Raw genomic sequence first — 21,932 nt, 5'->3', positions numbered from 1 at the left:
GTTTAAAGGGTGCAAACACTTTTTCCTCTCAGTTAAACTAAAGCACCAGCTCAAACAGCTTCTTTGGAGAACACTCAGGAACTCATCAGCTCATTCGAAAGAAGGTGAGCCTGGCCTAGGGCAATGGAGCCGGGAGGGGCAGCAGGACACAGGGCTGTGCATGGGTGTGGGTTCTGGTCTGAGAGGGGACCAAGTACCGTGCCAGCAGCCCAGCAAACAGGATGCTGCCACAGGGGTCCCGGGGGAGGAAGAGTGGGAGTAAGGGGATTGAGTGGCCCATGTCCACATGTCTCCTATTTAGCAGGACAAACTTGCTGAACAGCATATCTTCCATCAGTTGCTGTCATGACAGAGTGAGTGGTGCCTGACACCCCATCCATTTCCCTTAGTGGGAAACTAGTGTCCTCAAGGCAGGTCTTTAGAGCTGGAAGGCAATTTAGAGACCAGTCTGTCCCAGTCCCTCTTTTTTCCTGAAAGAAAATCTGAATCCCAGATGGTGTGTGTGTGGTTTTATCAAATTCCCCGGGATACCCAGGTCACAAATGGGACAAGAAGTCTAGAATTCAGCTGGCTGTGTCCTTTCCAACATGTAAGAGAGAAATGGTGTGATCGACAGTGTAACAGAGGAGGTAAGGGAGGGATGTCATGGGGAGAGAATGAGCTATTCTATAGAAAACAAGTGTGCGTGAAGCCCTTTGGTTGCCTTCCTTAATTCCAGGGTTGCTACCAGTTCATGTTTCTGGACAGAGAGTGATCTACCTCTCCTGGCCTCCCATGATCTATTTCTGATCCAATGTAAAGAGAAATGTAGAATCAAGGGCCTGAGAAGGAACCAAGAAGAGACCAGAGCATGCAAGGGTTATGCATTAGTGTAGAGGTCAGACATACTTTGCATTGGATCCCTTCTCTGCCCAAAGCCCATTAGCACAGTGACCTTGGTCAACTTTCTCAGCATTTCTGAGCCACATCAATCTCCTCATTTCAAAAATTAGAGTGGGGGCGCCTATCTGGCTCAGTGGGAAGAGCATGGGACTCTTGATCTCAGGGTTGTGAGTTCAAGCCCCATGCTGGGTGTAGAGATTAAATACATACATACATACATACATACATACACTTTAAACATTAGAATACTAAAAAGTATTAAATTACTAGAATACTAAAAATTTTGTCACTTTATCAGTAAATACTTACATATCTATGTCTGGAAGATAAAGGTCATTAAAAGATACCATAATCAGACTTCAAAAAGCATTTAGAATTTTTTTTTTTTTTTTTTTTAGGAATTTAGATATCTTTATTGTAATATTTTGTGTTGGATCCTTTTGTTTTTTTTTTTTTTTTTTTTTTTTTAATATATGAAATTTACTGTCAAATTGGTTTCCATACAACACCCAGTGCTCATCCCAAAAGGTGCCCTCCTCAATACCCATCACCCACCCTGCCCTCCCTCCCACCCTGCCCTCCCTCCCCCCCCATCAACCCTCAGTTTGTTCTCAGTTTTTAACAGTCTCTAATGCTTTGGCTCTCTCCCACTCTAACCTCTTTTTTTTTTTTTTTTTCCTTCCCCTCCCCCATGGGTTTCTGTTATGTTTCTCAGGATCCACATAAGAGTGAAACCATATGGTATCTGTCTTTCTCTGTATGGCTTATTTCACTTAGCATCACACTCTCCAGTTCCATCCATGTAAAAAGCATTTAGAATTTAAAAAACATTATCAGGTGTATTCCAATCCCCAGATTGTCTCATACATTTTAAAATTGAAATCAGGTCCATATATGGTTCATCAAGTGCATTTCTTTCATATCTCTTAAGTTTAATTTGATAAATAAGTTTTCACCTTCCTGTTTCTTTTTGTAAAATGTTTCTGTTTAAGAAACGGTTGGTCCTTTGTCCAATAGAATTGGACAGTGTACATTTTGTTCTTTAAATCCTCAAGATGTCATATGACATGTTCTTCTAGTTTCAGTGTTTTGTATAAGTTTAAATTTAAGGAGAGGCTTGATCATATGAAGGCTTGCCTGGTTATTTGGGTGGCAATATTTCATAGGTGCAGTTGTAAACGTCCATGAGAAGGCACCTTATATATTCTTCTGTCTCTTTCTGTAATGTAGCAGACAGTAATGATAGCCTAGACTAACTTTGTTTCATTAACAGTCGCAAATTATAGTATTATAATTCTATCAATCTTTCTTCATTGATTGGATGGCATAATCCTATAAAAAGAAACTTCCCCTGAATCATACTTTCATTTCCATAAGGTGTAGTTAATAAGACAAAAGGAATGTTTGATTCTTTTTTGTCCATGTTCAGACTGATGACATCATTTCCTAGCATACCCCAAAGAGAACACTTCACTTCTTTTGGAATGTTGGTATTGTTATGAATTCATGAACTTCAACATATTTGATGAATTTTAATCCATTGAAATTATTATTCTCATTAATATTCAAATTACCCCATCTGTCCAGTCAGCCTCTTCAAGTGGCTCTGTAGTCCTTTTGGTAAGATCCAAACATTTTTTTTTGAAAGTGATCTGTGCACCCAATGTGGGGCTAGAACTCATGAACGTGGGATCAAGAGATGCATGCTGTATTGACTGAGATAGCCAGGCGTCTCACGGTTCGAGTACTTTTTGATAGCATCCTCGCTTTCTAGTATGACTAGATAGTCTAAGATCCACTTGCACATTTCTTGGCCCAGAAATGGAATCAGTACCTTCTCCTAAGAGTCCTAATGTTTTTGGTGGGAAATGGCATTTGAAGAGCAAAGTATGGGCACTAAGCGTGCTCATTGCCACTGGGCTTGTCCTTGGGCTTCAAAACTACACATGTGCACAAAAACCTAAGAATAGGACAGGATTCCTGAAAGCAATTTAAGATTTTCTTGACGTTTTTTCCCCCTATTTGGCCTTACACTCTATCCCATTAGGACAATAGCCAATGAAGCAACTGCATTTTCAAGTTTCTTGGACCAATTCTTTGTGTGGTTTGTCTATTACACCAAATACTATGTATTGCATTTGCTTTTGATTTTTACTAGTTATCTGAAAATATAGTTTTTGTTTATAATTATGAAGCTATTTACAGATGTTCCTCACTATCCGCAAGCAGAACGTTCCTATGAAATCTTTTATGAAACAAAATGACATAAAGGAGAGAAGCAATTACCATCAATGTACATGGAAAAAGGGTGCGCATTCCCAGATCTCCCCCAAATAACCTCCCTTATGTGTTTCTGATACTTTTAGACACAACTTGTTAACAGATGCACACATTCAATTGAGAGAAAGCCCATGTGCTCATCTGGCTCACAGTTCTGGTGGATGGTTGGTGAACCCCTGTGTGAGGTTCCCAGGGAAGGTGATTGGCAGCTGGCGTGGACAACGGCCCACTCGGCCTCTCCATTAGCTCAACTGGCTGTGAAACAAATGCGGAATGCTGTATTCGTGTTCAGCTTTTTTTTGTACAAATGAAAAATCCTCTTTGAATTTATGTCAGCCAGCAACAGCAGGTACACATGTAGGTCTTTCATAAAGGAAAAGAGCTGTAATTCAAACTCTCAAAAAGAAGGAAGTACATGCCTTCAAGACAAATCTATGAAATCGAAGTATATTCAAAGTAGTTTCCAGCTTCTACCCTGTCCCGGCCTTATTCCTCCCATCCCTCTGTCAGTAACTTCTTTGGTGATGGTTCAGATGATCTGCCATTGCTTTTTCATGTGCATGAAATATATGTTGTATTTTGTACCTACAGTTCATGTTCCTCCCCATTAGAGAAATGACAGTAAACTAAATATTACTTTCTTCACTTTGCCTTTTTTTTTGCTTAATGAAATATCCTGGAGATCTCTCCATCCTGGCATAGAGAGGTATTTCTTATTCCTTTCTACAGTTGGATAGTACATCGCTGTGTGTATGTACCTTGGTTTATTCAATCAGACCCCTACTATTGGGCATTTGGTAGATTTTTGGTCTTTTGCTATCACAAATAGTGATGTGGAGAATAAACGTATGCCTAATCTTTTCCTATGTTTTTGTCAGTGTAGCTGTGGGATATAAGGAAGGGAAACTTCTTCCTCTACCCTTCAAGGTCTTCCAGCTGCACTAAGAATTACTTTTACTTGAGGCAGATTAACAAGAGAAAAAAAAAGCAGTGTGCACAGATGCTCAGTAATGAAACTAAAACCAAGAGAAATGACCAAGGCAGGCAGTTTTTATAGTTTTTAGGCAAAGAGACGATGGATCTGTGAGGGATTGACAAAACAAGGAAAAGTTAACTTTGGGAGCATCTGTTAGGCAGGAATTCTAAAGAGACTTTGGGCTGGGATAGTAAATTTGTAGAAAGTAGCGGGCTGTTTATACAGTCTTCTTGGCTCTAAATCTCCCATCCCTGGTCATAAGGGTGTCTCTTTACCTCCTGGGACAGGAAGGGCACCTTTTACACGGGAGATTTGTTTCCTGCTTGCAGGGGGCAGAAGAGGGTCTTAGTAATCTTGCCACACAGGCTGTATCTTAAGTTACTTTTGTATGAAATAGTCAGTATGCCAAAGTTGCACGTTTAGGGATGACCTGTCCTTGTCTGCTATAGGCATAAATCCTAAAATTGGGACTCACAATCCAATAATAAATGTATATGTAATTTGTGTGATATTGCTAATTTCTCCTTTGTAGGTTTTAGACTGTTTTTCTATTCTCATTAGCCATGGAGGAGAAAACCTGTTTCCTCTAAACCTTTACCGACTGATTATAGCAGCAAATTTTTGGACTTTTGCCAAATCTGTAAGTGGAGAGATAGTATCTCAGTGTAACTTTAATTTGTTATATTTAGTTTTTTTTATTTTCCTATGTTGGATTTATTTTCCTCTACTTTAAATGAGTGTTCATATATTTTTACATAGTTGAGGAGCATTGACATTTCTTTTTTTTCTTTCAACTGTTTATTCCTATGTCTTGCTCCATTTTCTATCGAGTTATTGGACATTTGTCTTTCTACTTTTAGGTATTCTTTGTATAAGAGGAGAATTAACCCTCTTTGATATAGTCTGACATTCATATTTTAATTGTCTGTGGTGTTCATTGTCTCCCACTGTCTTTTAGATCTTTATGTAGTCAGATGTATGAATCCTTTTCCTTACAATCTTTCAAATCTTAGAAAGAGTTGCCCCGCCCCTAGGTTACAAAGGATATGTCTGAGTTTCTTCTAGTATTTATGTGGATTGATTTTTAGTGTTTATATTTCTAATGTATTTAGTATGCGAATGGCATGAAGACGTGGGTGCAGTTTTGTCTTTTTCTGTGTGGTTTTGTACTTATCCCAATGCTGGTTATTAGTCCATCTTTCTCCCCATTGCTGTGAGATGCCGCCTTACGGAAGATAAATGTAACGTACTACAATTGAAGTGGATACTCATGAATATAGTACACCAATTTGGTCTATTTCTGAATTGTCTGTTTTTGTTTTCCGTTCTGTCTCTGTTCACACACACGTCCTACTGCCTTAATTATAGGGGCTAAAATATTTTACTATCTGGTAGAGCTAGTCCTCCCTCATCGTTCTTTTCTTTTTTGACTGTACAGGCTAATTTTCTTTCTTCAGTCATCCAAATGAATGTAATAGTCAACTATTTTAGCTGCAGGGAAAAAAGTGGTGACAAAAATTTTTAACTTATATTTATATAAAATCACGTTAAAGAAGTATCTATTAAATCAGTGTTGAATTTGGGGAATTGTCTCTTCTGCATCGAGGTATTTTTCTTCTTAGTGTACTACTAGAGATGTGTTGTAACAATCCATTTTCTCATATTGAACCACCCTCGTATTTCTGAAATAAATCACATGTAATTGTGGGGTATTACTTTTTAGTGTCTGACAATTTATTTGGGATTTTTGCATTAGTATTCGCAAATGAGACATGTCTGTAGCTTTATTTATTGGTTAAATCTTTGTTAACCTTTGGGATCAATATCACACTTGTGTCATAGAAAGAATTGGAAAGGTTTCCTTCTGTTTTAAGCCATCAGGAATAGTTTAAGAAAGGTTAAGTGAGATCCCCATGAATCCATCTGGACCTGGTACTCTTTTGTAGGGGAACTCTTTAACTACTTTGTTTTTCCATGGTGATTGAATTGTCTCATCTTTCTGTCTTTATGGGACCAACATGGATAGTAGACTACTGCAGGATTTCAGGGAGGAACACATAGGTCATAGGAGCGAGGTGATGGTTTCCATTTACCTTCTTTGACTCTTTTTCTTCTCCTTCCTTTGCTTTACACCACAGAGACTCCTGGTAGTGACATGGCAGACCCTCAGGACAACACTCTGAGGATTGTACTAGTGGGGAAAACTGGAAGTGGGAAGAGCGCAACGGCAAACACCATCCTGGGGAGTAGAGTCTTTGAGTCTAGAGTTGCTCCCCATGCTGTCACCTCCAGCTGTCAAAGAGCATCCCAGGAATGGAAGGGGAGGAAAATTGTTGTTGTTGACACCCCAGGGCTCTTTGACACCAAGGAGACCCTGGATACCACATGCAGGGAAATCAGCCAGTGTGTCCTCTATTCCTGTCCTGGGCCCCACGCCATTGTCTTGGTCCTCCAGCTGGGCCGCTACACGGATGAAGAGCAGAAGACCATGGCATTGATCAAGGCTCTCTTTGGGAAGCCAGCCTTGAAGCACATGATCATATTGTTCACTCGCAAAGATAACTTGGAGGAGCAGAGCCTGAGTGACTTCTTAGCAGATGCAGATGTGAAACTAAGAAACATCATCAGCGAGTGTGGGAACCGCTACTGTGCCTTCAACAACAGAGCCTCAGAGGCCGAGAAGGAAGCTCAAGTGCAGGAGCTGGTGGAGCTGATAGAGGAGATGGTGAAGAGCAATGGAGGGGCTTACTTTACCGATGCCATTTACGAGGACACAGAGAAGAGGCTGAAGCAACGGGAAGAAGACCTGAAGAAGATCTACACCGATCAATTAAATAATGAAATTAAACTAGTAGAAAAGGAATATGCTGATAAATCACAGGAAGAACGGGAGGAAAAAATAAAATGTCTAAAAAGGAAGTATGCTGAAGAAACAAAAAATATCAGGGAAGAAGCTGAGAAGGGCATATTTGAACATGTTTTAAATATGATTATGTGGGTGCTTCCAAAAATATGGTATATGTTTTGGTAGTAAAGACCATTTCATTTTTTCTTCTGAATTTACGATGATTTGCGATAGTGGTAGATTGTAGTTTCCATAGACAGCTGTGACAATAGCTTCTACTTATTCTTCCTATAACCTGACCCTGTTACTCCTGCCACTGAGTTGCGGGGCCTGTGTCCTCTACCTTGGAACTGGGCAGATCTGGGACTGTTTTAATTAATAGCAGATGGTTGAAGCAACACCTTGTGACTCTAAGGTTACATATGGGCAATGCTTCCTTGCCCTGTTGGGGTTCTTACCCTTGGAACTTGACTGTCATGTTGTGAGAAAGCCCAGGCTGCCTCTTGAGAGGCCCCCATGCAGAGGGCCTGAAGTCACTGGCCCACTTCCCAGCTCACCTTTCATTTGTGACTCACACCAACTTGCCTGCCATGCAAGTGAGGCAACACAGAAGCGGGCCCTCCGGCTGCCCCGCCATCTCAGACGAAGTTGCAGAAAGCAAAGATGATCCATTCCCGCTGAGTCCTGCCCAAAAGGCAGCTTTATGAGAACAAATAAATGATGGTTTTTGTTTTTAACCACTGAGCTTCAGAATGGTTTGTTATGCAGCGAGAACTAACCAGAATGAAGCCTCTTCCCAGCTCTCAGTCCCCAGTGCCTCCCCTTCCCACCTGTCCCTCTTCACACAAAGTTGGCATAATCAGGCAATGGCATATAGAGTTCAAAGACTCAGGAAAATTCAAATCAGAAATCCTGCACACGTTAAGTGTCTGAACCACTGGTCACATTTGTCGTTGCACCGCATGGCCACAAGTCCTATGTTAGGGAGGTATTTGGTTCCTCTGGAAAGATTGTACTGTGATTCATGGAGATCTGAAAGTCACAGGTTTCTTTTACTGTGTTTCTCTCTTTTCTTTTTTTAGGTACCATCCTAACTTAAGATGTCTCCAATTGTATTCGAAAAATCCCCATCTGGGCCACATATTTTTCATTTGCCTCTGTAGAATCACACTTCACCTTAGCTCTTTGCCCCATGAGGCTGATATATATGCACTACATTAGTGGGATCTCTTGCTCTCTGACTTCTGCCTGGCTGGCCAATGGGAAGTCCAAGTCAGAGACCCTGTGGAAGTAGAAAAGCAAGGCTGGGGTATCCATTCTCCCACCTCTATCTCTGCAGGGCCATCTCTGACTAGCTGCAGTCCTATGCCAAAGGTCATAGCTCCTCCCTTGGTGGCCTTTGTACCCAACTCTCCTTCTGTGTTCCAGTCTTTGTTCACTCTCTCAGGGTTGGGTTGTAATTTTTCACCGATACTAGTAATGTCCCTTGTGATTTGCAAATTCCCTGTGTCTACAGCTTGTAAGTTGCCCTTTCTCTAAACTTTCTCCAAGTACCTAATGAGAGAAGACCACCTTTTTCTTGCTAGAATCTGATTCATAAATCTTATGATGCCCACTTCTCTTTCAGAACGTCTTTATTGTTGTTGATGGCTTAAAATTCCCTGTAGTGTTTGTTTTCTTCCACCAGAAATATCTCTCCTTACCCTTCCATGGTGTGACATTTGCAGTGAGTAGATGAAAGGTTCTGTCTTGCTAAAATCATAGAGAAAATTCAGTTAGATGGGTGACTTTCTGTCACTCATGAGGATTGCAGACACTCCAAATCCAAATTATTAGAATTTTTACAGTCGTCCTTTTTTTTTTTTTTTTGTCCGTGAACATGACTGAGAATATTTACCAATGAGTGAATATTAGGGAGACAGATTAGAGATTGAATCTGGAAAACATAAGATTCTAAACACCTGTTCTTTCTAAGATTCATCAGAAGTATTCAGAATGCAGTAAAAACAACACGGAAGAAAAATCCTCTTATGAGAAAACATGTGTCAAATGATAGAGCAAGACCAAAGTACTCTCTGCCATCATGCAATTCTTATTTTCAAAAGTACTTCCTTGTAAGTGACTCATCTGTGTGATAGTATCTTTAGGGAGCAAAGTATTCATGCCCTGTCTTGAGGTTTTTCATTTAGGAACCATTTAAAGGATATTTTCCCTCAGAGATATGCAGAAGCATTCTTAATACAATTAACCTGTGCGAGGGCTGTTTGAATGTGCAGCTTACGTGAGCTAATTTCTTTTTTTCCCAACCTTAGGTTCTATTTTGGAAGGTAACACATACCCAGAGAAAAAACGAGTAAATCAAATAAATCATTATCTCTTCACTTGACAATTGAAATATTGCTCACTCACTTCTCTTAACATATTTTATGTCCCAGTTTTCTCTGAAGATGGTTCTATTTCAGTGCTGAAGATTGTGGTATTTCCAGCGTTTAATGTGTGCATGATCCCTGTTGTTGAAATATGTGATAGTCATGACTCATGATGGGGCATTTAAACAAGGATTTATAGAAGAAGACCTGAGGAAGGATTTAGGTGTGAAGTCTTCTGTGAAGGATGTGTAGGATGTGTCCATGTGGGTGATGGGTAGGATGATCATGCTTCTGTTCAGAAACAGGAAAGTTCAGGGTGACAGGCAAGATTTTCAGGGGAAGGGTAGAGTCAGGAGCAACAACGTTCAGTTAGGTTTGTGACAAGTTGAATATCAGATGTCAAAGGTAGGGTCCAATATAAATGACCTGCATTAACTTGAAATCTGGGTCCGAAGGTTATGTGAAAGGCTTGGGGTAAATGTGGGTGGATATTAACATAAATATCTCCAATTTCAGCTGAATCTTTCTAATTGCCAATACCCCACAGTCAAAAGCTATATGCCAGAAGATCCACATAGGATGCCCAAAGGAAGAAGCGAAAACCAGTTTTGTGAGATTTATTCCTTCAACTAATTTGATAGATATTTGAAGGGGTCAAGAAGAAAGGACTTTTTTTTTTTTTAGGTTTTATTTAAGTAATCTCTACATCCAATGTGGGACTCCAACTCATGACCATGAGGTCAAGGGTTGCATGCTCTTCCAACTGAGCCAGCCATCTCCCCAGTGCAGAAGGTGACCCAGGTGAAACCGTGTGACTATATAAGGGAAGCCCCACAGGGACTCCTCTCTGCGTGCCATGTCCAGCAAGATGGAGGTTCCCTCTTCCCGAAAGCTAGTGAGGTGGCCTCAGGACTTTGATGCTGCCAGAGGGATGTGGGTGGTGTATGTTAAGAGACTTGATGTGTGTCCTTTGGAGTTTGGCTTTGCTCCCTGCTGGTCCCATGGGATACATGAAGGCTATTGCTGTGTTCTGTGGAGGGAGCAGGGTACACACGGTGGTGGCTGTCTTGGAAGCAGTCAAAACTTTCACTAAGGGGCGGGGGGTGGCAAAAGCTAGGTTCCTCATATCAAATGTGGGCCACACAGTAGGGAGGCAGCCAAAGCCAGTTTGAAGGGGACTTGCCCAGGGGCCCAGCAGGGATCCCAACAGCTTCTGTGTGGACCAGAGCTCTGGAAGTCCAGGCACCAGGAACAGACATTGAAGTAACTGGCGGGAGGGGAGAGAGTGGCTGTTTGTTGGACTTGTGATTGCAGATTCCCAGGGAAGACTCTCTAAAGACTCATTAAAGGTCTCCTGGGCGGGGAAAGAGCCACTAAGTATGCTGCCACCATCCCCCACCCCCACCAAGGCCAGACTACACCTGACTGGTCTTCAGTGTTCCTGCTTCTTCTCCCCTAGCCCATGAGCAATCAGAGCCAAGGCAAGGACAGGAGGAGAAGGGCAGGATGTGGAGAGCTCTAAGGAGCCCTGTCTACAGTGCAGGTTCTTCTCAGGGAGTGGCATATGCCAGGGACAGTAGAAGCTTTACACTTCAGTGAAACTAAAATTTTTTTAAGTGCTTATTTATTTTTGAGAGAGAGAGAGAGAGAGAGGGAGAGACAGAGCATGAGTGGGGGAGCAGCAGAGAGAGAGGGAGACACAGAATCAGAAGCAGATATGTATTTTGCTAATTAATTTTCATTCTTTCTCTTTCCTAATAGGCACACTGAAAGCTAAATTTTAATTTTTCATAACTTTGAAATGCAGTTATTTAATTACACTTCATTCCAAATATTGATCAGTTTCTGTTTTGTCTCTTTTGACCCATCAGTTATTTAAAACTGTGTTCTCCAATTGCTAAACATATGACATTTTATTTACTTTTCTTTTAATTACATTGTGGTGAGGAAATGTTGTCTATATTATTTTAATACTATAAAAATTTTAAGCATTTCTTCTTGGATAAATGTAAGAGTAATGATAATAAATGTTTCCTATGTACTTGAAAACAGCTGGCTGGAAGTTTTCTGAAATAGTCTACATATGCTCATTAGATCAGACTTATTAATCATGTTGCCTAAATCTTCTGTCTACTTTTTGATTTTTTTCTATCTTCCTGTTCTAGAAATGAGAGATGTGTGTTAAAATCTATCACCATGATGGAGATTTGTCTATTTCCTCTTCTGATTCGATTATTCCCTTCATACATGTGATGCCTCCCTTTGTGGTGCATAACATTGTAAAACCGTGTTTTATCTTGATGAATGGGACTACTTACACTAGTTACATGAGCAGGGCAGGTGTTTCAAGACCGTGGTGTGCATTCAACTCATCTTCTCTGCTCTCTCCCCTCTTTACCCTCCTCTGTGATTTTCCTTCTTATACAAAGGAACATCTCATATCTTTTGTAATTTACAAATTTTTGTTCATTTTCTGCTCCTTCAAAGACCACTAAATGATTCAGAAAGGCAAGGATCCTTACCAGCTCTCATTGCTGATGTATTCAGTTGCCCAGAACAGTGCCTGGCACATGATAAGCTCTTGATAATTATTGAACGAAAATTCTATGTAGTTTGATATTCTGTTCTTATTTGTTTAGAATTTGCTTGTAGGTTTACCTATACTGTTGCTTTCAAGTTTTCCCTCACTTAACGTTTTTGACTTGAATTTCTTCTTCAGTCCCCTCCAAAACTCTTTATTTTTTTTTAACTGAAAACTTTAGTGCATTTATCATAATTAAAACTTGTGACCTATTGGGATGCATGAAGTTTTATTTTTTACTTTCTATGTGTCCAACCTGTTCCATATTTCTCTTTCTTCCCCTTCCTCTTTGTGGTTTAACTTGAATTATTTAGTTTTTTTCCCCCCACATTTTATGTTTTTCTCTACTGGTTTGGAAATTATCTATGCTTTTCCTGAAATCGCCCAGTGATTACAACATACATTCTTAACTTCTCAAAATCTCAAGAAATCTATATTTTAATCTTCTTCGTATACTACAAATTAGAACATTTTAATTCCATTCCCACCCTTAACCCCAATCTATATATTGTTATTATTGAATATTTAATTTTCTAATTTCCCCCGCTTTTAAACTTTATGAAGCATTAGTATTATTTTACATAGTTTGCATTCGTTTAAACTTACTTTTTTTTCTCTGTGACTTACTATCTGGATTACTTTCCTTTTGCTTCAGATACATTCTTTACAAGTTCCTCTAATGAGACTGTGCTGTTGGCAAGAACTCTCAGTCTCTGTTACCTGAAATGTGTGCATGTATTTTGTCCTTATTTTTGACAGTGATTCTGAGTCTAGGATTTCAGGTTGGCTGTCGTTTTCTCTCAGCACACTGAAAATCTGCCTCCACTGTTTCTTGGCTTCCTCTGTTACTCTGCCTGGCTCAGTTGATATAGTGCCTGACTCCTGCTCTCAGGGTCATGGGTTCGAGCCCCATGTTCGATGTAGAGCTTACTTAAAAAAATCAAGGGTGCTAGGGTGGCTCAGTGAGTTAAGCGTTCAGCTCTTGTTCTGTGCTCAGGTCATAATCTCACAGTTCTTGGGATCAAGCCCTACATTGGGCTTTTCATTGACAGCACAGAGCCTGCTTGGGGTTCTCTTTCTCTTTGCTCCTTCCAGCTCATGCTATATCTCTCTAAATAAAAAAAAAGTATAACTCCAAATATCCCTTCCTCAAATGTCATCTGTCTGTTCTTTCTGACTCCCTTTAAGATAGTCTTTCTGCTTTGATGGGCTACAGTTTTAGTATGTGCTAAGGTGTGAATGCTTTCTTACTTTCTTTCTTTTTAATGATTTATTTATTTTTTAATTTACCTCTTAGTTAGCATATTTACAACAATGTTTTCCGGAGTAGATTTCTTAATGCCCCTTACCCATTTAGCCCATCTCCCCTCCCACAACCCCTCCAGGAACCCTCTGTTTGTTCTCCATATTTAAGAGTCTCTTATGTTTTGTCCCGTCCCTGTTTTTATATTAGTTGTGCTTCCCTTCCCTTATGTTCATCTTTTTTGTGTCTTAAAGTTCCCATATGAGTGAAGTCATATGATATTGGTCTTTCTCTGACTAATTTCACCTAGCAGAATACCCTCTAGCTCCAACCACATAGTTGCAAATGACAAGGTTTCATTCTTTTTGATTGCTTGTAATACTCCATTGCATATATATACCACATCTTCTTTATCCATTCATCCATTGATATGGGCTCTTTCCATACTTTGGGCTCTTTCCATACTTTGGCTATTGTTAATAGTGCTGCTATAAACACTGGTGTGCATGTGCCCCTTCAAAACAGCACACCTGTATCCCTTGGCTAAATACCTAGTAGTGCAACTGCTGGGTCGTAGGGTAGTTCTATTTTTAATTTTTTGAGGAACCTCTATACTGTTTTCCAGAGTGGCTGCACCAGTTTTCATTCCCACCAGCAGTGCAAAAGAGATCCTCTTTCTACACATCCTCACCAACATCTATTGTTGCCTGATTTGTTAATGTTAGCCATTCTGACAGGTATGAGGTGCTGTCTCACTGTGGTTTTGATTTGTATTTTCCCAATGATGAGTGATGTTGAGCATTTTTTTTCATGTGTCAGCTGGCCATCTGGATGTCTTCTTTGGAGAAGTGTCTATTCATGTCTTTTGTCCATTTATTCACTGGATTATTTGTTTTTTGGGTGTTGAATTTGATAAGTTCTTTATAGATTTTGGATACTAACCCTTTATCTGATATGTCATTTGCAAATATATTCTCCCGTTCCGTCAGTTGCCTTTTACTTTGGCTGATTGTTTCCTTTGCTGTGCAGAAGATTTTTATTTTGATGAGGTCCTAATAGGTCACTTTTGCTTTTGTTTCCCTTGCCTCTAGAGACGTGTTGAGTAAAGTTGCTGCAGCCAAGGTCAAAGAGGTGTTTTTTTTTTTTTTTTTTTTTGTTTTTTTGTTTTTTTGGTTTTTTTTTTTGCCTGCATTCTCCTTGAGTATTTTGATGGTTTCCTGTCTTACATTTAGGTCTCATACATTTTGAGTTTACTTTTGTGTATGGTGTAAGAAAGTGGTCTAGGTTCATTTTTCTGCATGTCGCTGTCCAGTTTTCCCAGTATCACTTGCTGACAAGGCTATCTTTATTCCATTGGATATTCTTTCCTGCTTTGTCAAAGATTAGTTGACCATACGTTTGTGGGTCCATTTCTGGGTTCTTTATTCTGTTCCATTGATTTGAGTGTCTGTTTTTGTGCCAATACCATACTGTCTTGATGATTACAGGTTTGTAATACAGTTTGAAGTCTGGGAGTGTGATGCCTCCAGCTTTGGTTTTCTTTTTCAAGATTCATTTGGCTATTCAGGGTCTTTTCTAGTTCCATACAAATTTTAGGATTGTTTGTTCTAGCTCTGTGAGGAATGATGGTGTTATTTTAATAGGTATTGAATTGAATATGTAGATAGCTTTGGGTAGTATTGACATTTCAACAATATTTGTTCTTCCTATCCAGGAGCATGGAATCTTTTTCCATTTTTCATAAACTTTCTAGTTTTCAGTGTACAGATTTTTCACCTCTTTGGTTGGATTTATTCCTAGGTATTTTATGGTTTTTGGTGTAATGGTAAATGGGATCAATTCCTTGATTTCTCTTTCTGTTCTTCATTATTGGTGTATAGGAATGCAACCAATTTCTGTGCATTGATTTTATATCCTGCAACTTAGCTGAATTCATCGATCAGTTCTAGCAGTTTTTTCATGGAATCTTTTGGGTTTTCCATATAGAGTATCATGTCATCTGCGAAGAGTGTAAGTTTGACCTCCTCTTGGCCAATTTGGATGCCTTTTATTTCTTTGTGTTGTCAGAAGTGCAGTCTTTTTTTTTTTCAATATATGAAATTTATTGTCAAATTGGTTTCCATACAACACCCAGTGCTCATCCCAAAAGGTGCCCTCCTCAATACCCATCACCCACCCTCCCCTCCCTCCCACCCCTCATCAACCCTCAGTTTGTTCTCAGTTTTTAAGAGTCTCTTATGCTTTGGCTCTCTCCCACTCTAACCTCTTTTTTTTTTCCTTCCCCTCCCCCATGGGTTTCTGTTAAGTTTCTCAGGATCCACATAAGAGTGAAACCATATGGTATCTGTCTTTCTCTGTATGGCTTATTTCACTTAGCATCACACTCTCCAGTTCCATCCACGTTGCTACAAAGGGCCATATTTCGTTCTTTCTCATTGCCATGTAGTACTCCATTGTGTATATAAACCACAATTTCTTTATCCATTCATCAGTTGATGGACATTTAGGCTCTTTCCATAATTTGGCTACTGTTGAGAATGCTGCTATAAACATTGGGGTACAGGTGCCCCTATGCATCAGTACTCCTGTATTCCTTGGGTAAATTCCTAGCAGTGCTATTGCTGGGTCAGAGGGTATGTCTATTTTTAATTTTCTGAGGAACCTCCACACTGCTTTCCAGAGTGGCTGCACCAATTTGCATTCCCACCAACAGTGCAAGAGGGTTCCCGTTTCTCCACATCCTCGCCAGCATCTATAGTCTCCTGATTTGTTCATTTTGGCCACTCTGACTGGCGTGAGGTGATATCTGAGTGTGGTTTTGATTTGTATTTCCCTGATGAGGAGCGACGTTGAGCATCTTTTCATGTGCCTGTTGGTCATCCGGATGTCCAGAAGTGCAGTCTTTTGATTTGACATCTGAGCTGGGATACACAGCACAGCACTCCAGAATGAATAGAGAGCCCACAAGCTGGAAGAAGGACCTTAAGAAACACCCAGATAACTTTTGTTTCGGTATTTCTGTTATCCTCCCCTTCCCTAACACCCATCACCAACACCAACTTGTGTCCAAAGATGCTTTTTAAAAATTCTGTGATTTCTCTTCTCCCTTTACAAAAAGCTCTTTCCTATTCCCTGTTCTAAAAGGATAAACAAAGAACTCTTCTTACAAGAGAAGTCTGTCTTGCTCACAGTGTTGTACATTGTTTTGATGACTTTGTAAGGGTGAAATTGTAGTGTAGGGCTAACGTGTAGCTTGAGAGATAACAGCTTTGTGTTGACACTGTAGCTTGAAGAATAACAGCTTTGTTCTGACACTGAAAGTTAAGAGATAACAGCCTTGCTTTACTCTTGTAAATTAGGCTTCACCAATGAAGGAAACAAAAGTTCAAAGAAAAGAGCATCAGAGGTAGGGTCAAGGAGATCCACTGGTTGCAACTTAATGGCAGAAAGTCTAAAATAATCACCTCATCCGGGAACTGTTTCTAACTCATCTGGGAACTGTTTCTAACTCATCTGGGAACTATTTCTCTGTTTTGTTCCCAGGTGATGATAAAACGATGTAATCAGCTATAAAAACTCTGTACCCCGGCTGTTCAAAGCCGCACTCTGATAAAGAGTGTTGGTCCCGATCGGTCGGCCTTGCCTCTCATTCCAATAAACTTTGTTGTGACAGTCACTGGTGCCTGTAGCATTCTGTTTCAGGAGTCATGTGAATGCAAGAACTTCCCATCAGAGGAGCCTGTCCTGAACAACTAGCATTTTCAGCCTGTCCTTGTCAAAGTTTTCTCCAGTAATTTTGTTAGGAAACACTATTCAGGAAGAAAATTGGTTTTATGGAAGATTCATGAATCAGGCAGCATCTCATCTTGCAAATAGGGGGGCTCTCCACTGAGCTACAGAAGAAATGTCTTTAAAGGCAGGGAGAGGGCATTAAATGAGAAGACAAAGAAAGGAATTTATTAGCAAAGAATGCGTGTTTAGGCAAGTCTGGCTTCTTAAGGGGAGTGGAAGGGGTCTGTCAGTAAATCCTCAGCATCCCAGGGGAAGGCCACCCTGAAGGAGTGCTAACAGACCACCAGAAGTGCATGATTGTGTGGAGAAAAGGGAACAATCTGAAGATGAGCCCAAATGTGGAGAGCAGAGAAGCCTTGGGAAATAGGGCAGGGAAACCAAGTGGCAAGTGTGCAGAAGAGAAGAAACTGTTGGCTACACGAGGTTGAGGCTTCCAGTACCGTCCACCTCCCTAAAACCACACATTATGTTTCTCTATGGCAGGAATTCACATTGAATGGCAACCTCTAACAGCGGTCCGTGCTGCAGCCCCGGTGACCCCAGGAACAGCTGCGGTGAGATCAGTGAGATCCAGTCCTTCCGGGCTGGGCTGGGGGAGGACAGCGAGTAGAGGGGTTCTCTTGTGCTGACAGCCAGCCCTCATCCGGCTGGAGCAAAATGTTTCCACCCCAGTATCTGATCTCCTCTTCATCTCTCTGCTTTTTCTTTCCTGTCCACCCTGTCCACTCTCTCTGGGTAAAACGCCTTTCTGGTTCTCCTCCCGTGATTTCCCTACTCCTCCTCGCTAGGGAGATGCCCTCAGGCTGTCCCAAAGTTGGAGTCTTGCATAGGGATTCTAACTAAATAATAATCTGAACTCCCATCCACATGTTTCCTTTGATAATCTTAGCCATTCTGTATTCAGTGTTCTCGGTTTCTGGAAATCTACCTGTCTCAGGCCAGGGATCTGGTTAGCATGTGTGGACTCTGCATTGGGGATGGTTTTGCTAATAATCCTTGGAAGGAGGTGGGGACCAACTACAGATTTTGTGGAACCCAGAGCTGGAGCTTCTGCAATATCTCTTCTCTGCTCCATTGGCATTTTAAAAAGAGTATTCCAATTGACAGAGTAGATGGAAGGGGACCAAATGGAAGCAGAGAGACCAGCTGGGAGACTCTGGAGGTCTGGATTCTGATTGTAGTGGGAGCTAGTGTGATGGCCTTCAAAGTGGAGAGAGAAAAGTAGACAGATTTGCAGGTGGAGCTCAGAGAATGTGCTGATATGGAAAGGAAAGGGAGAGCAAGGGAAGGGAAGGGAAGGGAAGGGAAGAATCGAGGGCAGTTGCTAGATTTTGGGTCTAAGGGACTGGATCAATGCTGTTGCTGTCTCTGACAAATAAATGCAGTTTATAGTAGTGTCTCTAATGTTGTGAGTGTCATAACATATGCATTATGTTCACGGAGAGATGGATGGCTATAATACAGGATTCCCATTCAGGAATCAGCCTCACTCAAGGGCTGTTCTGGCAGGGTCTGCCTCCTTGGAGAAACAGGCTTTCAAATATGATTCACTCTTATCTGCCACCTGGGTCGAGGGTGGTTCTGTGCTTTATAAATCCTGAAGATGGGGACCATATAGAGACAGTGAAGAGATATGCAATGAATTACTGAAAAGAAATGCAGAAGAGCTATATAGATGATTTGTTGTTTAACTTAAGGCACAGTTATTCTGAAAAATGTGAGAATTGTTATGCTGAGCTGGGATTACCTGTCAACTGTCCTAGGAAGTAGAATATGCTTAATCTAGTGAAGCTAAGAAAGTATAACTCTACTAATGCACTCAACTGTATCCTTTTTTTCTCTCATTAAAAATTAAAAAAATTATTCATTTGTGTGTGTGTGTGTGTGTGTGTGAGAGAGAGAGAGAGAGAGAGAGAGAGAGAGAGAGAGAATGAGCATGGGAAGGGCAAAAAGAAGGAGAGGGACACGCAGAATTGGATACAGGCACCAGGCTCTGAGATGTCAGCACAGAGCCCAAAGCTAGACTGGAACCCATAAATAGCGGGATCATGACCTGAGTAGAAGTCCAGCACTCAACCGACAGACCCACCCAGGTGCCCCTCCATATTTTTAAGAAACAGAGACGGAGAAGAGAGGAAGAGGGAGACAAAGAGAGAAAGAGAGAGATAATCTTAAGCAGACTTCCTGCTCAGCATGCAGCCTGATGTGGTACTCAACCCAACAATTCTGGGATCATGTCCTGAGCCGATATCAAGAGTCCAATGCTCAATCGACTGAGCCACCCAGGTGCTCCGTTTCTTTAATTTTTTGTGTATCAAGAGATTTTGTAATAACCTTAGAGAAATGTCGGTATTTTCTGGCTATAATTCTTTAATGACTTAATTTAGAATATAAAAGCTTCACTGGATTCTAAGCGAAGGTTTTTAACTTTAAATATAAATTATATTGTTCTCTCTCATGTCACAATCCCTGACAGGGTGGTTGCACACACGAAATAGAAAAAGACACTTTGTCTTTCCACACAAGCATCCCTTTTACCCTGCAAGGTTGTGTTGGCCTGTGTAACCCCCCTGGCTGGCTTCTTAATGGCAGAAGAAAATTTCCATTTTGAATAAAAATGGTGTGGCAGGGGTCTCCCACTGAGATGCCCCAAAGTCAAATTTTGTGTTACTTGCTGCATTGCTCTTATGAGGAACAACTACCAGCAGCAGCAGCTCAGAATTCTCTTCTTAAACTACAATATTTTGTTTCCTCTTCTGTGAGCTACTTAGAGCCCACAGAAAAATCTCTTACCCAGGAAGAGTTAGAAGCTCCAGGAAATCCTGGAAAGTACTTGGGCATTCCCCAAGTATTGCAAGAGAACTTCAAGCTTTCTATAGACTTCGAATAGGCTTCTTTAGAAGCCTTCTATAGAGTTCCTGGGAGTGCAGCAGTCATTTATGGGAGGGGACCCTGGGGCAACAGAGGAGGGGTGTGTGTGAGGTGAAATGGGGGGCCCTATAAGGAAGCAGCTGGAGGTCCATCCTAATGCTATGGCTTTTGTTTCTTGATGTACCAGGGCTTAGAGACCAAGATGGAAGAGCTTCACAGCTGAGACTTGTCTTAGTGGGTAAGACTGGAGCAGGGAAAAGTGTCACAGGCAACAGCATCCTCAGAGAGAAAGTGTTTCATTCCAGCATTGCGGCATCAGTCACCAAGACCTGTAACAAAGGGAGCAGCAGGTGGCAGGGAAGAGAAATTGTGGCCATGGATATGCCTGTCATTTTTGACACCGAGGCACAGGATGCTGACACCTGCAAGGAGATTGCTCCCTGCATCTTCCTGACCTCCCCAGGGCCTCATGCTCTGCTCCTGGTGGTCCTGCTGGGCCGGTACATGCAGGAAGAGCACAAGGCCATGGAAAAGATCCTGCAAATGTTTGGACTCAGAGCTAGGAGATACATGATTCTCTTATTCACCCGGAAAGATGACTTGGATGGCATCAATTTCCATGAATACTTAAAGGAAACACCAGAAGGTATCCAAGAGCTGGTGGGGAAGTTTAGTGATCGCTACTGCATTTTCAACAATCTGGTGACAGAAGCTGAGCAGGAGGCCCAGAGAAACCAGCTGCTGGCCCTGGTCCAGTGAGTGGTGGCTGAGCATGAAGGAAGATGCTACACTAATAAGATGTACCAAAAAGCTGAAGAGGAAATTCAGAAACAAATACAAGTGATGCAAAAACTTTACAGAGCAGAGCTAGAGAGACAGAGGGTGCAGCTAAGAAGGGAGTTTGAAGACAAAGCCAGAAAGCTGGAAGATAAACTGGAGTGACAGAAATGAAGCAAAACATGGAGAGAGAATTGGCAGAGAAAGAGGTTTTCTATGTCCTAAAGCAACAAAATTCCAGTTATCAAATTGAGAGTCAATGTTGACTACTTGAATTTATCATAGGAGCACTGAAGAAGGCTTTTGTTTTTTTTCTTTCACCTGTTTATGGAAGATTAACTTGAATGAGAAGATCTCCTTATTTCCTACCCATTTTGTGCTGGCCCTCCCCAACCCCTCATCCCCCAACTCATTCACCAACCTTGGAGCACTCTTCCTTCTGTCTCTCAGACTCTCAAGACTAAGGGGTATAATCAGGTTCACTGTTGGCGATTGGTAGATATTTGATTGACTTAACAGGGGAGGGACAAATTCTCAATTTGTGGAACTCCAGAGAACATATTGATCCTCTTCTAAGAAGATGACCCCAAACTTTACCTATTTATCCTGAATAAAATCTAGATTCTTTCTAGATTGGTGTACCCTCTCCCTCTGTGACTTCTACTCACTTGTTTTTGCCTTTGGGACACAGTGATCACCTTCCCCATACAGTTTTTTAGAAAGATTGGTTCTTTGGGGTGCCTGCCTGGCTTAGTCGGTTAAGTGTCCGACTTCAGATCAGGTCATGATCTCATGGTTGTGAGTTCGAGCCCCACGTGGGGCTCTGTGCTGACAGCTCAGAGCCTGGAGCCTGCTTCAGATTCTGTGTCTCCTTCTCTCTCTGTCCCTCCCCCACTTGTGCTCTGTCTCTCTCTGTCTCTCAAAAATAAATAAATTTAAATAAATAAATACAAAATAAAAAAAGAAAGATTAGTTCTTTGTGTTGGATAATCTATTGATGGAGAGGCTTATAGAATTCTTTCCAGATGAATGGAAATTTATTTAGTAACAGTTTTACAGAAGGATTCAAATTGTTCCTTATAAGCTGCCCACTGAAGAACAAAGAGTTGTTTGGAAAATACACCTCTCAGAACTCAACTAAGTGAAATGCCAGAAAGAGCAGTTGAAAGACAGAGATTCAACACAGAAAAGAACTGTTTGCTGTATTCAGATATATCTACAGCAACTCTTTGACTGACTTCAATGCAACATATTTGCTGAATAACCAGTTCTCTCCTTTTCATGTGAAACTAACTGTTGCCACTTCACCTCCATCA

General features: G+C 41.0%; 1 protein-coding gene and 1 pseudogene across 2 annotated transcripts; both read left to right on the top strand.

Moving 5' to 3' along the window:
* The first annotated feature begins 30 nt into the window (after window positions 1–30).
* LOC122212995 (GTPase IMAP family member 7-like) lies at window positions 31–8,831 on the top strand. Of its 2 annotated transcripts, none has more exons than XM_042927054.1 (2): window positions 31–104; window positions 6,277–8,831. In XM_042927054.1, the coding sequence occupies exon 2, from the start codon at window positions 6,294–6,296 to the stop codon at window positions 7,167–7,169; it is 876 nt and encodes a 291-aa protein (XP_042782988.1). In that variant the 5' UTR covers window positions 31–104; window positions 6,277–6,293; the 3' UTR covers window positions 7,170–8,831. The 2 variants fall into 2 exon arrangements, with proteins under 2 accessions (XP_042782988.1, XP_042782987.1); XM_042927053.1 differs by lacking the exon at window positions 31–104 and adding an exon at window positions 1,878–3,511.
* Window positions 52–21,386, top strand: LOC122212992 (annotated as a pseudogene).
* Window positions 21,387–21,932: the final 546 nt, after the last annotated feature.

This window comes from Panthera leo, chromosome A2 (assembly GCF_018350215.1).
Source record: "Panthera leo isolate Ple1 chromosome A2, P.leo_Ple1_pat1.1, whole genome shotgun sequence".
NCBI classification, from domain to species: Eukaryota; Metazoa; Chordata; class Mammalia; order Carnivora; family Felidae; genus Panthera; species Panthera leo.
This window is presented reverse-complemented; position numbering and strand designations above follow the sequence as displayed.